Below are 16685 nucleotides of genomic sequence, written 5' to 3'. Positions count from 1 at the left end.
AGACGAATTGGTACGTCTATGCAAGCATGACTCACTGTTATCTCGCCCCCAGGTGAGTGTACTATCATAGGCTTTCTAAGTCCCACTAGGGTTAAGTTGTGCTTTTGACTAGCCTCCAGGGATACAAATGAATGCGATGCGCCAGAATCGAAGAGAACTTTAACTGGAGTGGAGTTGATAGAAAACGTACCCATCAGTACGCCCTGGTCTTCCTGTGCCTCTTCAGCTCGAACGTGGTTCACTTGTCCGTGCCCAAACCCGGTAGCGGTCCTGTTAGTTTGCGGGGTCTTGAACAGGCCTCGTCCAGCAACAGGGGTAGTAGTTCCGCGAACAATCATTGCATTAGCGCCAGTATGGACAGGAGTTTTGCGTGGATGAGGGCAGTTGTTGGCGTAGTGCCCATACTCCCCGCAGTTGAAGCAGTCCACATTTTTTGTGGCTCCAGGGGCAGCCAAAGTCGATGTAGGGGTATGGTTCTGAATTGCGACTAGCCTGTTGAAGTTGCTAGGTGCAGCGGGACGGTTGGTCGCCACGACAGGGGGCTTCCATCCGGACGAAGTGGCTCCCTTGGATCGCTGAGGCACTGTCTGAGGTGGGCGACTCATAGCAAGCCTCCTCTTGCGGTTGTGTTCCACCGTCCTTTGGTCGTTCTCTAGCCTGACGACTTTGTTGATCAAGCTCTGGAAACTCTCGTGATCCTACCCGATCATGGGTCCACGCAATTCATCATTCAGCCCTTCTATGAACTTGTCGATCTTTTCTTCTTCATCCGCCAGGTCTCCAATTGCATAGCGGGCCAACTGAGTGAACTTGTTCAGATATTCTTGCACCGTTGTATTCCCTTGCCGCAGTCTTCTAAACTCGTTCTTCTTCATGCGCATCACTGTAGCAGGTACGAAGTTCTCGTGAAACGCTGCAGTGAACTCCTCCCAAGTTGGTTTTCCAACATTGGCTTCCCGAGCTTCCTTGTAGGTATCCCACCAATCACTAGCGGGTCCTTCCAGTTGGTTTACTGCGAAGATTACTTTGTCGGCTTCGCGTACCCTGACAAGAGTTAGTTTCTTCTGTATGATGCGTAGCCAGTCTTCCGCTTCCATGGGCTCGTCTGCTGTAGCGAACGTGGGTGGCTTGGTTCTCATGAACTCTCCAAAGCTTGATCCTCCGCGGTTGCCTTGGTTGTTTGCGATAGCTTGCAGAAGTTGTGTTTGGGCGGCCATAATTCCGGCCAGAGTGGTTAGGTCGGGTGTCTGAGTTTCATCGTTGCTGGTTGATGCCCGACGTTGGCTTGCCATCTGTGTAGGTTGATTGATTGAGTAAGTATCCTAATTTCCTAAGTGTCTTTTACGGCTTTGCCCCATTAGGGAAGATTGGTTGATGTGAACTTTGTTTTGCAAGCATGGTGGAATAAACTCATTTATAACACAACAACAATAGATTTCATAAATAACATCATAGAGTTTCACAAATAGTACATAAATCATGGTGCAATCGACTGCATACATACGCAGTCCAAATAAGGTTCATCCAAAAGATACATCGAACTAATCATCAATCTACTCGTCAATCTAGGTAGGGGGGTGCGTCTCGCATGCTATTCAAAAACCACCTGACACGAGATCGAAGCTGCGAAGAGTCCTCTAGTCTAGTCCTCCAACCATCCGCAGGATCCTGGTGCAGGTAGAGGGTGGTCGCTGGCACGGGCAAACCTGAGTCCCCACGGCTCAGAAGTAGTGGCCTCTGGATCTGGCTTGGGCCTCTTGCCCGGAGGTCGTGTGCTCTTGCAAGCAGTGCTGAGGGTGCGAGGGCCTCCGAGGAGGTGATGCGGGGAACAGGGGTCTCATCCTCTGAAGGATCAGTGATGTCTGGCTCGATCTCTGGCTCGGTGTCGGTCCCCTCTATCTCGGAGTCGACCTGGATCGGAGTCTCCAAACTGGAACCCAGCTACGGAGAAGGTGTAGGGATCAGTGGAGTGTGCACAATCTCTGGGGCAGGTGGCTGTGTCACTGTCGGGTCCACCAGGTAAGGTGCTGACTCGGTAGCTAGCATACTAGCCTCTCCCAGAAGAGCGTGGAACGCTGGTGGGTACGGCGGGGTGAGGAAGAAGTAGCGGTCACGGCGTACTGCTGTGGAAGTAGAAGCCCCTGTGGTGCTGATCGTGGCTGCTCGAAGCTACTCCTCCAGCTGGCTGACGTGCTCCTGACTCTCTCTCAGCTGCTCCTCCAGTGTATCCATCATCCCGCGGCGATCGTTGTACTGGTCAGATAACTGCTGGAACTGGTCGCCGTGGACCTGGAGCTGTGCCTTCAGTGAGTCTATCTCACTGCCCCAAGCCTGGTGCTCCTCCTCCAGCTGAAGCTGCTGCGCTGTGAGGTCGGTCACCTCAGTCTCTAACTCTCCCATACGTCTCTGGTGGTCGTCAATCTCCAACAGAGCCTTCTCGTAGTAGTCATCTACTGCCTCAGCCCATCGTGACAACCGAGTCACCATCGGGTTGTAGCAATAGGGCGTGTCCTGAACTGTGCAAACTGAGTTGCCCTCCTCCCAGAACGGGTGATGAGCAAACTCGGTACTCGCTAACTCAGCTCGGTGGATAGAGCTGAGTCGGAGGAAGGCCTCCCGGGCTGCATCCTGCATCGCGGTCTCTGGCAGGTCTCGGTGGTGACGTGTCTGAAAGTTGTAATCCAACTCGGAAGGGACTCGGGGGTGAACCTCGACCCGAGCCTCCCAAACTGAACCACACTGTCTCACTCGGTATGACGGGAACCCAGAGTATCGCAGACGCCTCAACATCCGATGCAGCTCAATAATATACCCCTCTGACTGAGGTAAGCTCAACTCCTAGGTAGCGGGTGAATCCTGGTCTGCCATCTAAGTTTAAGAAAAACCCAAAGTCAGCTAAGAGTAAAACTTGTTTTATGAAGAAAATAGTTAAGAGTAAGATGAAAATCGTTCCGAGTTTTGTAAACATAGCGTTTTTATTTTTGAAAGTATTACTAAATGGGAATTTCTTCCTTGGCCAACTTAGAAAAGGGGTGGGGCATCTTTTTGGTCTTTCCTACAGTCGTATGGCTCTGATACCAGCTCTGTGGACCCCCGTTTTTATAACAGGAATCATTCGTGTAAACAGTACCATTTCCCTGGATCAAGTAATCTGGTACACACGAGTTCATAGCTGAAATACCAAAAGCACATACACGAGAGTCTAGTGCTAATTATTACATCATAAGCCCGCAGGCATTGTTTTAAATCATCGAACCGAGCGGTCCGGAATACATTCCAAAAGCAGAAATAGATAAGGCAGCGGAATTCAGGCAGCGGCATGCCATTGCCACAGGCAACGACCGTACTAAGACCTACTGAGTGCCATCGTCTTCATCTCCCTCCTGGTAGTAGGCATAGGGATCCTCCGAAGCTTCATCTCCCGCTTCTGATTAATTTTATAGTTGCAAGGGTGAGTACCAACCGTACTCAGCAAGCCACCACAGCAACAATGCATATAAAAGGGGTATTTCAAAGGATGGCTATGGCTCTTTTGCGTAAAGCCAGTTTTGTAACTCTTTTCACAAGCCTAAGACCTAGCATTGACTGATCAAATTTTAGTACCAGTATTTATATTTAAACAACGACGGTTCTGTCCACCATCCATTGTGTTCCCAAGGATAGCTTCCCGCCATTGAGTCGTCATGGTTTTCTGGGGACGCCCACATTCCCGCCTCTTAGGAAGTGGCTCCATCAGCAAAGAAAATCATCATGTAGTATTGCCAAGCCAGCCTCTGACCATCCGGAACGGGCATCCGCCATCCACCTGGCCATCCGAACCGGGCATCCGCCAGCAGACTGCTTGCCGCATCACACACCTAAAAGAAGACCACTACGCATGGATACTACCTCCGCTCAGATATCTACTCCACTAGGTCTATACCCATACGAGAAGTGCGGTTGTACGGGGGTCGTTTCATGCTTAACTTCATGGATCGGTCCTTAACTGACTAGGGATGGCACTAGCCCTTTCCGGACACCACCCAAATCCTCCAGCCGCCCCAGTCGAAAATAGTTGTTTAGCTTTTATTTCTCCTTTCACAAATCATGTCATCAATATCATGGCAATGTGGCGCTCATGTCTCCACATGCCGCATCTCAATTACCTTCTCAAAGGTAATTGCCCAAGCATATAACATTTGATAAATATGAGTATGCATGATTCTAAAATAGCATTTCTAAGCAATTGTCATAATTGACTAGGGACTCATACGTAAACATGGTTACAAGGATTTTAAGGGTAAACAATAATCACGGCATGGCATAATCACAAGTAGGATGTTTATCATTGCATGCAATTTTATTTGTAAACAAAATAATTTCGCAATTGGGATCAACATGTTCAAAGAATAGTGATGACTTGCCTTGCTCAAGGTCTTGCGGGTCTTGGTCCATTCTTGGATCCACAACTCCCTCGGGCTCTACAAGTACGTGCGAAGAATCGATTTTGAATTCGGTTAGAATTCAAGTAAAATCCAAATAAATCCAAATGGGAGTCGAATGCGAAAGTCAATTCTTTTATATTAACTTTACTATTTGCGAACTAAGGCAAACCCAATTTCGATTTTAAATATTCTAAACTATTTTGCGGGTGTAAATATGTGGTTAGCATAAGTTTTTGATTGAATCTACCCGAGTATTATATTCATATATTAGGTTAGAAATTTCTACTGCGAGCTAAACATCGGACGGAATCCTAAAATTATCTTATAATATTATACGATTTAATTTAGTCTATGACTAAATTATTAAATATAATATACGTCTAAATTCCTAGTGATTAAATCCGAATTTCTATCGTGAATCGATTTCTTATAGAGATTACCCAAATATAATTTATAATAGCCTATAAGAATTCATCTAATTAATTATATCTAAATTACTACCGCGAATTGATCATTTGTAGAGATCATTAAAACAATCTACAATAATCTATATAATTCACCTAATTGTTTAGTTTTTAAATACATCTATGATCATAGCATTATTTTGCAAATACTATATTTTCGTTAATCTTATACTTAAATTCTAATATTTTTACGTGTCCTAAATTTCCCCTAATTTTTCCTACTTATTTCCTTCTCTTTCCCCCTTTTCTTTTCCTTTTCTTTTCTTTTCTTTTTCTCTTCCTTCTTTTCTTTTCTTTTCTCTCTCTCTTCTCTCTTTTCTTTTCTTTTCTCTCTCTCTTCTCTCTTTTTCTTTCTTCTTCCTCCTCCCGGCTCCTCCCTGCCCCTCTCTCTCTCTCTCGGCTCCCTCTCTCCCTACCCGAGCGGCGACGGCGGTGGACGCGAAGGGGGGGGAGACGGCTCACCGGCAGCGGCGACGATGACGACGGCGGCGGCGACGCGGACGACGGCGGCGCGGGCGGCACGGTGGCTCAAAGCAGTGGCGCAGCGGCCTAATGCGGCGGCGCGGCGGCGTGGCGACGGCGGCACGTGGGGGAAGTGAAGGGGGAGGGGAAGATGGGGGATGTGTGTGTGGGGAGGCTTGGGGATGGAGGGAGGGCTTATATAGGGCACGGGAGAGGGGTGGCGGCCTTATGGCGTCGGCGGGGTGACGCGGCGCGGGCTCGACGCGCGATGTGACGACGACGCGGCGCGGCAGGGCGCGGGGCGCGAGGCGGCGACGCGACGGGCGACGGCGATGGTGGAGCAGCGGCGCGAGGGGCGAGCGGCGCGCGGGGCGCGGGGCTCGAGGCGGCGCGCGGCACGAGGCGGCGACGCGACATCGGCGCAACGCGGCAGCGGCGTCGCGACGGCGATGGGACGGTGCGGCAGCAGCGGTGCGCGGCGCGGGCGCGGGCGTGGCGTTACGACGGCCGCGCGGCGACGGCGATGGCGCAGCAGCGGGATGGCGACAGGCGGCGGCGGCACGGGGCTCGGGGGCGCGGCGCGGCAGCGGCGACGCGACGGCGGGCGGTGCGGCGCGACGGGCGGCAGCGGCGGCACGACGGTGGGCGGCGCGGCGCGGCGCGCGGGCGACGGTGGCGACAGAGAGAGGGGAAAAAGGAGGAGTTGGGTTAGGGGACCACGTCGAACACCTGGCGGCCGATGAACAGTGTAGTTTCCTATTTTCCTGATTTTAGCCCATTTTCTATTTAAATTTGATTCCATAATTCTTAACTTTTGTACATCTGAAGTTTAATCAATATTTGTGTTATTTTAACTAATGAATTCACCCTAGATTAATATTACTCATATTTTATTTTTATATAATTTATTTGAGTTTTAATTAGGGTTAATTCTTATTCCATCGTATTTAAATTTAATTGATCCAATTATGGTCGTGTTAAAATAGGCGAATAAGATCGGCATGATGCAATTAATTTAAAAAGTTTTTGAAAATCCGTATTTTTAGAGTTTAGATTTTTGTCGTCGAATTTTCAGGGTGTTACACTACCACTTCAACTTGAGGGACGACGACGACGTCTTCTCTGCAACATTACCAGGAAAATGTATTAGTCTAGACGCAAAGAAACATATATTGTATTTCATGTTTTCAACTATATACATAATCATATATATATGCTAAGTTTAATAATCGTTTAATTATCTCGTTCGTACACGTTTCGCTCACATTCGTTCTCACACTTTTAGTACAAGTGCATTCACGTTCGTTTGCGTTTCGTTCACGTTCGTTCGCGGTCGTTAACGTTTTGTTCACGTTCGTTAAGTGTTCGTTCACGTTCGTTCACGTTTCGTTCACGTTCATTCGCGTTCATTCATGTTTCGTTCACGTTCGTTCGTGTTCCTTCACGTTTCAATCATGTTCGTTCACGTTCGGCAATGGCGGGGCGCGCGGTAGTGGCGGCAGCGGAGCGGTGGCGTGGCGGCACGGTAGCGGCGCTACGGCGCGGCGGCGGCGTGTCGCGGCGGCGTCGGGGCGTCTCGGCGGTGTGGCGCGGTCCGGCGGCGTGGTGCGGCCCGGCAGCATGGGGGCGCGGCGGCGTGGGGTGGCCCGGCCGCGTGGCGAGCTCGAGGCGGGGGCGGCGGCGTGGCAGTGGCGTCGGCGTCATCGCCGTGGCGGCTGTGTGGACGTTATGTCGTCGGCGGTGGCGGCCGCGTCGAAGTCGGGGTCAGCATCGGCGGGAGGCGGAGTCGGGGTCGTGGTCGAGCGCGCGCGTCAACGTCGGCGGCGGCGTCAGCAACAAGCTAGGCGGCTGCGGTTTGGAGAGAGAGAGAGAGAGATCGAGATCGAGAAAGAGAGAGGGGCAGCGGCGGCTCTCACCCAAGAGATGCGGCGGCGGCGGAGGCGGCGAGGACCGAGAGACGACGGCGGCGTCGGCGCGGGGTTGCCCTAGGCAGTGGCGGCGAAGGAGAAGCCGAGATCGATCGGAGGAAAAACTTCTAAGTGTTGGTGGAGAAGACGAGGGCGGACCGGGAATATATATACCCCTAGATCTTTAGTCCCGGTTGGTGAGAACATCCGGAAGTAAAGATATCTTTACTCCTGATTCGTAACAACAACCGGGACTAAAGAATGAGAACATCCGGGAGTAAAGATATATCATATTAAATTGTTAAAAATTCTAATTAACATATGTAAATACCACACGCATGATTTAAAATTAATAAAAATTCTAATAATCATATATAATTAGCATATGCATGGTACTAAATTGTTAAAAATTCTAATTAACATATGTAAATACCACATGCATGATTTAAAATTAATAAAAATTCTAATAATCATATATAATTAGCATATGCATGGTATTAAATTTTTAAAAATTCTAATTAACATATATAAATACCACATGCATGATTTAAAATTAATAAAAATTCTAATAATCATATATAATTAGCATATCATGATATTAAATTGTTGAAAATTCTAATTAACATTTGTAAATACCACATGCATGATTTAAAATTAATAAAAATTCTAATAATCATATATAATTAGCATATGCATGATATTAAATTGTTACAAATTCTAATTAACATATGTAAATACCACATGCATGATTTAAAATTAATAAAAATTCTAATAATGATATATGCAGTGAGTGCAAGCCTTGTACCCCTTGTTGGACTACCTGGAAAGGTTGCTAACTGCAGGCCAATAGTTGATGGTTATGAACAGCAGCGCTCATAGGTTAAAGTCCTCCTGTTTGTCCTCGTCCCACACGGGGACACCTTCCTTTTTCCACAACAGTTTAAGATCTTCGACCAGTGGTCTTAGGTACACATCAATGTCGTTACCAGGTTGCTTGGGGCCTTGAATAATAATCGGCATCATTATGTACTTCCTGTTCATGCATAGCCAAGGGGGGAGGTTGTAGATACACATCGTAATGGGCCAAGTGCTAGGGCCGCTGCTCATCTCTCCAAAACGATTCATGCTATCCGTACTTAAACCAAACCGTATGTTTCTTGCGTTTTTTCCAAAGTCTTTAAATTTTCTGTCAATGTTTCGCCATTGCGAACCATCGGCGGGATGTCTTAGCATCCCGTCCTGTTGACGCTCTTCAGCGTGCCATCGCATCATTCTAGCATTACCCTTGTTCCTGAACAAATGCCTTAGCCGTGGTATTATAGGGAAATACCACATCACCTTAGCAGGAATTCTCTTCTTCGTTAGCTGCCCGTCAACTTCTCCTGGATCGTCTCGTCTAATCTTGTATCGTAGTGCTTTGCAAACAGGGCATGCTTCTAGGTTCTCGTACTCCTCACCGCGATATAGGATACAATCATTCGGACCTGCATGAATCTTCTGAACATCCAGTCCTAGAGGGCAGACTGTCTTCTTAGCCTCGTACGTTGTCTCGGGCAATTTGTTTCCCTCCGGAAGAATGTTCTTGACGAGTTTTAATAAATTGCCAAATGCCTTGTCACTAACACCATTTTTTGCTTTCCATTGCAAGAACTCCAGAGTGGTATCCAACTTTTTGTGCCACTAGTTGCAACCTGGGCACAACGACGTTATGTGGTCCTCTAACATCTTGTCCAATTTATGAGCCCCCTTTTCACTTTCCCAGTCCTCCTTGGCGTCCTGCAACATCTGACCAAGATCATTCGCAACGTCGTTGCCATCAGCATCCCTTTCCTCCTCGCCCGTTTGGTTTCCTTCAAATCCAGCGTACTGAGCAAAGTCCGGAATATTGTCGTCTTCCACTTCATCTTCTTCCCTTTCAACCCCTTGCTCTCCGTGGGATGTCCAACAGTTATAACTTGGCATGAACCCCGACTCAAACAAGTGGAAATGAATAGTCCTGGATGCAGAATACTCCTTCTGATTCTTACACTTATTGCATGAACAACAAATAAAACCCTTATGCCTGTTAGCTTCGGCCACTCTCAAAAAAATAATGCACGCCGTCAATAAACTCTTTGGACCGCCGGTTAGCGTACATCCATTGCCGATCCATCTACATGAAATGAAAAAAAATCGTACACAAATAATTATTCGTACAAGAATGACAGTCATACAATAATGATAAAATAATTACAAACTCTTTCAACAGTCATACAATAATAACATATCATTATTCATACAAAAATTATAAAATATTACACCAAATAATTCTTATTTACTATTTCTACAATTTTAAACTAATATTAATGTGTTGTACTTCTTTTAATTTTCATTTTAGTTTGTTTTCTATTATTTAAGATTAAATTTCACTATATTTTCCTTCTCAACTATTTTATAAAACCTTCTTTAGGAAATAAACTAAATTTCTATATATTCTTTCTTCCCCACACAAATTTTCTCTCTCGTTAACTTACAACAAAATTTTGGAGACAAAAAAATGTGCAAAACATAGCTCCAAATGTAATATGAAAAAAAAAACATTGGAGGATGAAGTTGCTAACCTTTTAGGCACCTCTGATTTGTATATAATCACCAAAATAAGTTCACTAGAAATTTTGGCATGACCTCCCCTCTTTTTTGAGGAAATTTTGAAGCTTGCTCGGGCTGGAGGAGGAAGAAGACATATATATAGGGGTGGGACTTTAGTCCCGGTTGGTGTTATGAACCGGGGCTAAAGATCACTGGGATCTTTAGTCCCTGTTGGTAACACCAACCGGGACTAAAGTTATGATCTATAGTCCCGGTTGGTGTTACAAACCGGGACTAAAGATCCTGGGGGGGCCTGACAAGCCCTGACATCGTTTGAACCGGGACTAAAGATCATGTTTAGTCCCGGTTTTTATTACAACCGGGACTATTGTGGAATTCGGCCGACCGACGAAAGATGGTTTCTCCACCAGTGTTTGTTAATTGCCTGCCGACAGCTCAACAGCTATACATATGAGAAAATGGAGATGATAATAAATTTTATGTCTGCTCAAGAAAACAAACGGAACGTATCTACTAGCTAATTCAAGGCCCATAATCTCATGACAAATATAAAAATGCAGATAATGTTTTCCAGAACAGGAGTTAATTAAGCACTATATATCGGTATATTTTACCGACGAGCTAGATCTCCTTCCGTTCACTTTCATTAGCATTTGTGATTGTGTGGACAAAAAAGTGTACAATGTTTATATTTTCTACATGTGACTGTATTTCCCTAAGGATGTTACGACATTAAGTGTTATAGGTCTCAAGTAGATGGGATATTATAAAATATTTGTCTAGTTTGGCATGAGTGCATATTCAATTATCTACTATAGGGCAAAATGACAAATTAGGCTTTGGGTTTTTGCAGCAAATTAAGTAATTAAAAAACTTTTGGTCACATACTTATTAATTAACTAGGAACAGAAGGAGAAATAATTAGACCAGATGAGCTAGTTTCCCTTTGTGTGTTATCATTTGTGTTTGTGTGTGTGGTTCGGGTTGTCTCGTTTTAACAAATATCTTTTGTATTCGTGTTCTAACATGTTCGATTATTATTTGTATTTCAAATATGATTTTCTTTTGCTACAGATGTGAAAACAAACATGACATGCACATTATTCGTCTGTATATATCCGCGCTGTTTGGTTTCACACCGGCCCGTGCTACAGCCACTAAACAAGAACTCTAATTGTTTAGTTTTTCGAGCATTTGTCTTGGGTTATTTTTTACAGGCCAGTACGTTGTTCCCTGTCAGTTTACACACCCTTTGTCTTTCTCTAATATATCTAATACTCCATCAGGTAAAAACTATTGGTTTATATCGTCGTGTTCAAATTTTAATGTTTAATTTTTCTTTTTTGACTGAAAAAAATTAATGTTTTATTTGTAACATAATGTATTGGCAAAATCTAAAGAATTATATTATTATCAAAATGTTCTATTAGTAACAGAAATATTCTACGCAATATTATTTTTTGCTGAAATATTTGATGCTCAAATCTTCAAATGTTTGGTGGTTGGGTAAAATAATGATGCGTCTTAATAATTTCACATGACTATATATATATCAGGTCACACTCATGGGCCAACTTCACGCTATGCTTGTCTTTCTATGCATATCGTCACGCTAGTTGTTGTAAACGAATGATGATATGTCTGCAACTGTCCATGAATGTTTTCGATTGGTTTGAGCAGATTGTGTCCACACATCCACCCATCAGTCATACACGCATATCTTAGCTTGTATATTATATCATATTTTTTTTAACCTATTAGCTTTATATTATATCATATTTAAGTAATACCTATAAGCGATTATTTATAATTTTCCTCATCATTTGAAAAGAAAGGTGTTGTTTTTCTCTAGTTGCATTTGTATGGTCATAGTTTATTAAAGGGTGAAATGGGTGGGACATGAAGCTCCACTAAATGTTTGGGTTTATAAAGCTTAATATGATTGATGTAATTTGAGAGACGATCCATCTACAAACAATTCATGTTGAGTGGGTGAGAGGCTCCATGCATGTAGTCTAACATGAATACGATAACGGCGAGATATAATTGTTCACAGTATTAGAGAAAACGCTACAGAAAATCCACATTGGTTCACATCTTTTATTTATGGCCTCTGCAAGCAATTGGTTGTGGCCTTGAATTAAACCCGTGGCAACAGGTAGGAACAGCAATTATGCTGGGCCTTATTTAGATCTTTCGGACTAATAATTAGCCCTCCAGAATCTTGCTATTTAGAAGTATTAAACGTAGATTACTAACAAAACCATTTCTATAACCTCTGAGATAATTTGCAAGACGAATCTAATGAGGTATATTAATCCATGATTAGCGGATGATTGCTGTAGCATCACTGTAGTAAATCATAGATTAATATACCTCGTTAGATTCGTCTCGCAAATTAGACCAGAGGTCATGAAATGGGTTTAAATGGGTTTTGTTAGTAATCTACGTTTAACACTTTTAAATAACAAGATTCCGGAGGGCTGATTATTAGCCCGGAGGATCCAAACAAGGCCAAGATTGGCCTGTCACCTTTGCAAGCAATGCATGTTAGGCCCTTTTTGGATCCCCTGGTAAAATTTTTTATACTGTCACATTTGGATGTTTAGACACATGCGTGGAGGTTTAAATATAAACGAAAAAAATAACTAATTACACAGATTGCATGTAAATTACGAGACGAATCTTTTAAGCCTAATTGCTTCATGATCTGACAATGTAGTGCTATAGTAAACATTTACTAATGACGGATTAATTAGGCTTAATAAATTCTTCTCACAGTTTACAGACGGAATCTGTAATTTGTTTTGTTATTAGTCTACGTTTAATACTTTAAATGTGTGTAAGTATATCCGATATGACACGCCAAAATTTTACACCCCTGAATCTAAACAAAGCCTGCGATCTATATATAGTTGCATACATTGTAATATTATGGCTGAATTCATATTCCCATCTGAGCCAACCATGCATTGGTGTTTTGCATAATGGAGGTACCCATTGCTGCCATGACTTTTGCCCACCCAGCCAATGTTATGACTCTGGCTTCAAGGCAGCCAAAGAGTAAAAGGTCCCACATCTCCCCTGCTACCACGGCTCACCGTAATCTACAGACTCGCCTGGCTCACCACCACCATGCAACACCAGCTTCATTGCCTATGGCAATCTGCAACACAGTAGACAAAGTGATTAATAGGTTCATTGACCTGCCGGAGCAGCGACCAACGGTGGATCCGCGGCGTGTGCTCTCTGGCAACTTCGCTCCTGTTGATGAGCTGCCCCCGACAAGCTGCCATGTCATCCGCGGCTCCATCCCAAGCTGCCTTGCCGGTGGGGTGTACATCCGCAATGGTCCCAACCCACAGCACCGGCTTCCCCGGCGAACACACCACCTCTTCGATGGTGATGGCATGCTCCACTCCCTTCTCCTTCCCTCGGCCTCGTCAACACCGTTGTCGGAGCCTGTGCTATGTTCACGCTATGTGCACACGTACAAGTATCTCTTGGAGCATGAGACCGGAGGACCGGTTTTACCAAACTTCTTCGCTGGCTTCCATGGAGTGGCCGGCTTGGCTCGTGCAGCGGTCATGATCGCAAGAGTGCTTGCTGGTCAAATTAACCTGAACAAGGGCTTCGGGCTGGCCAACACTAGCATCACTCTTTTTGCAGATTGCCTATATGCGCTATGCGAATCTGACCTTCCCTACTCTATGCACATCAACCCAGCCAACGGAGAAGTCACCACACTTGGTCGATGTGACTTTGGTGGTGATCTTTCTTTTAGGATGACAGCACACCCCAAGAAGGACCCGGTTACCATGGAGTTGTTTGCTTTTCGCTACAATGTCTTCCAACCATTCATAACATACTTCTGGTTCGATCGAGCAGGCAGCAAGGTCGCAGATGTGCCCATTTTGTCCTTGCAGAAACCATCGGTGATGCATGACTTTGCAATAACAGAGAGATATGCAATCTTTCCAGAGTCACAACTCATCGTTAATCCCATGGACATGGTCATGCGGGGGAGCTCGTTGGTAGGATTGGACCGTACCATGGTGCCACGGATTGGCGTGCTTCCAAGGTACGCCAAGAATGAGTTAGACATGAGATGGTTTGAGGTGCCTGGATTTAATATGTTGCACACGACCAATGCTTGGGAAGAGGCTGATGGAGAGGAGATTGTGCTCGTGGCACCCAATATCCTATCTATCGAACACATGCTAGGAAACATGGAGCTCATGCGAGCTCGTGTCGACATGGTACGCATCAACCTCTGCACCGGTGACGTGTCGAGCACTACGCTCTCACCGGAGAGCCTTGAGTTCGGTGTCATCCACCAAGGTTATGTTGGTTGCAAAAATCGCTATGGCTACTTTGGTGTAAGTGGTCCGTTGCCCAAGATCAAGGGGATAAGAAAGCTTGACTTTGATCTCGTCGGCTCTGGTGATTGCACGGTTGGACGTCGTGACTTTGGTCTAGGGTGCTTTGCTGGGGAACCATTTTTTGTTCCAGACAACATCGACGGGTATGGAAACGAGGATAGTGGTTATGTGGTGTGCTACACCCATGAAGAGGACACTGGAGAGAGTTGGTTTGTGGTGATGGATGCAAAGTCTCCAGAGCTAGACATTGTTGCAGAAGTTCAACTTCCTAGTCGTATCCCCTATGGCTTTCATGGTATTTTTGTCAAACAGGCCGAACTTCTCGCACAACAATAAGCATGTTTGTGAAAAACCTTACCCACTACTCTACGTATAAAGATAATACTTCATAACTTCATAAGCGAGATCTGCTACAAATGTACTTTCCAGCATTTGATTTATAATGGTCATAAGAGAAGTATTATAGTCTGGTTGTCATTTCACATCTATCTATCTATCTATCTATTATATACTAAAAGTCCATTAAACTTCCTACAAACGCTCCTAAGCCGCCACGTGTTCTTCTACAAACGCTCCTAAGACGCCAAGTGGCAGTCTAAAAATCTAACCGTTGATTTTCCTTTAAATTGGTGGGTCCAACACTTTTAACTATTAGATCAAATAAAATAAATAAAATCCTCCTCTCCACACCGGTCCCCACCACCTGTACGTTCACCTGCTGGCTTCCTGTACGTACGTACTCCCTCTTTCCTCTCATCTCTAGTTGGCATATTATATGTCACCTTAAATAATTCTACAAATATGTTTCACTAAATTATATCGATGATATCCAATCTATCTATTATATAGTAAAGGTCCGTGAAAATATTTATAAATGCTTCTAAGCTGTCACATGATGCTTATATAAATGCTCCTATAATGCCACGTGGCGCTCCAATAAATTAGAAAAAATCTGAGAAAAAAAACCTAGCATTTGATTTCACTAAAATTAATAGGCCCATCACTCCAAGCCGTTGGATACTTGGATTAGATTGATTTTTCTATTTCTTACAAAGAGGCATCCCCTCTTCCCGTGCATACGCATGTACATAACTCCTCTCCATTTCTCTTTTAAGGAAGTTTTTTTTTTCGCTATCGGATGAAATTACATGTTCTATTTGTGTCATTATTATGACTAAAATCACAAATTAGAATTTAATACACCTCTTAACTATAATTTAGCTTGTAAAAATTATGAAAAGAAAGTGACATTATTATATTGTTTCATGCTATATAATAACTTCACTGGCATGTAACTAAAATAGTTCTACAATGTCAGAAAAATGTAGTTTACACCAGTATAATTTTACTTGTAGAAATATATTCCCTAAAGAAACATGTAGATATATATTAGGCACATTTCGACAACTTGCATGCCATATCTATCCATTATATGCTAAAAGTCAACTAAAATTCGTACAAAATACTCTCAAACCACCACGCGGGACTCCTACGAACACACCTAAGCCACCATGTGACACTACCACTGGTGGATAAATGGTCTTTCCTCCCGGTTTGTAACCCCCCGTACTCCTGGTTTTGAAATAACCGGGAAAAAAATCAATTTCTAGTCCTGGTTGATGTTACTAACCGAGACTAAAAATGCTAGAGCCATAAACGGCGGTTGGCAGTTTCTTTAATTGTTTTTTTTCGTATTGATTTCACTAATCATTACATCCCCTAATAGAGAAATCCCCAAATCATTTCCAAATCACAGATCAAATTCATCATAAATTCTAAAAAAAATTACATCACAAATTTTGAAAAACCATCACAAAAAAATTAGAACGATAGTATTAAGTAAATTAAAACAATATGAATTCAGCCGATTATAAATTAATAAAGATAAAAGAATACTGAACCTCCACAAAGAACTCTACTAAGGCCTGGTTTAGTTCCGAAAAAATTTTGTTTTGGGGTGTCACATCGGATATACGGACACACGTTTGAAATATTAAACATTGTCTAATAACAAAAAAAATTATAGATTTCGCCAGGAAACTGCGAGACGAATTTATTTATCCTAATTACCATCAATAGCAAATGTTTACTGTAGTACCACATTGTCAAATCATGGCACAATTAGGCTTAAAAGATTTGTCTCGCAATTTACACGCAAACTGTGTAATTGGTTTTTTCCCCACATTTAATCACATAACAAATTCTCAAAAACAATCATCACAAATCCTCAAAAAAAGAAAATCAATTCCGAAGGCCGCCGCGCGCGCTTCCCCAGCCCGGCCAGCCGGCCGCCGCCGCCGCCGACCTCGACCGGCCGCCGCTGACCCAGAGAGGCCGTGGTAGGAGGAGGAGGCGGGGAGGGGGAGGAGAGGGGAAGTGGGAGGAAGGGGAAAGGAGAGGGGGATCGGACCGAGGAGGCCGATCGAGAAGGAGAACGCCTGAGATTGAGATGGGATC

At 44.2% G+C, this 16685-nt stretch overlaps 1 protein-coding gene across 1 annotated transcript; it reads left to right on the top strand.

The window, feature by feature from the left end:
- Positions 1-12806: 12806 nt before the first annotated feature.
- LOC127757676 (9-cis-epoxycarotenoid dioxygenase NCED2, chloroplastic) lies at positions 12807-14693 on the top strand. Its single transcript, XM_052283241.1, has one exon. The coding sequence runs from the start codon at positions 12834-12836 to the stop codon at positions 14562-14564; it is 1731 nt and encodes a 576-aa protein (XP_052139201.1). The 5' UTR covers positions 12807-12833; the 3' UTR covers positions 14565-14693.
- The last annotated feature ends 1992 nt before the right edge of the window (positions 14694-16685 follow it).

This window comes from Oryza glaberrima, chromosome 12 (assembly GCF_000147395.1).
Source record: "Oryza glaberrima chromosome 12, OglaRS2, whole genome shotgun sequence".
NCBI classification, from domain to species: domain Eukaryota; kingdom Viridiplantae; phylum Streptophyta; class Magnoliopsida; order Poales; family Poaceae; genus Oryza; species Oryza glaberrima.
The sequence above is the reverse complement of the archived record's forward strand: the minus strand, read 5'-3'. Positions and strand labels throughout refer to the sequence as shown.

What these genes read in the sequence shown, in the direction of transcription:
- LOC127757676 (XM_052283241.1), top strand. Translation starts at nt 12,834, where the DNA reads ATGGAGGTACCCATTGCTGCCATGACTTTTGCCCACCCAGCCAATGTT.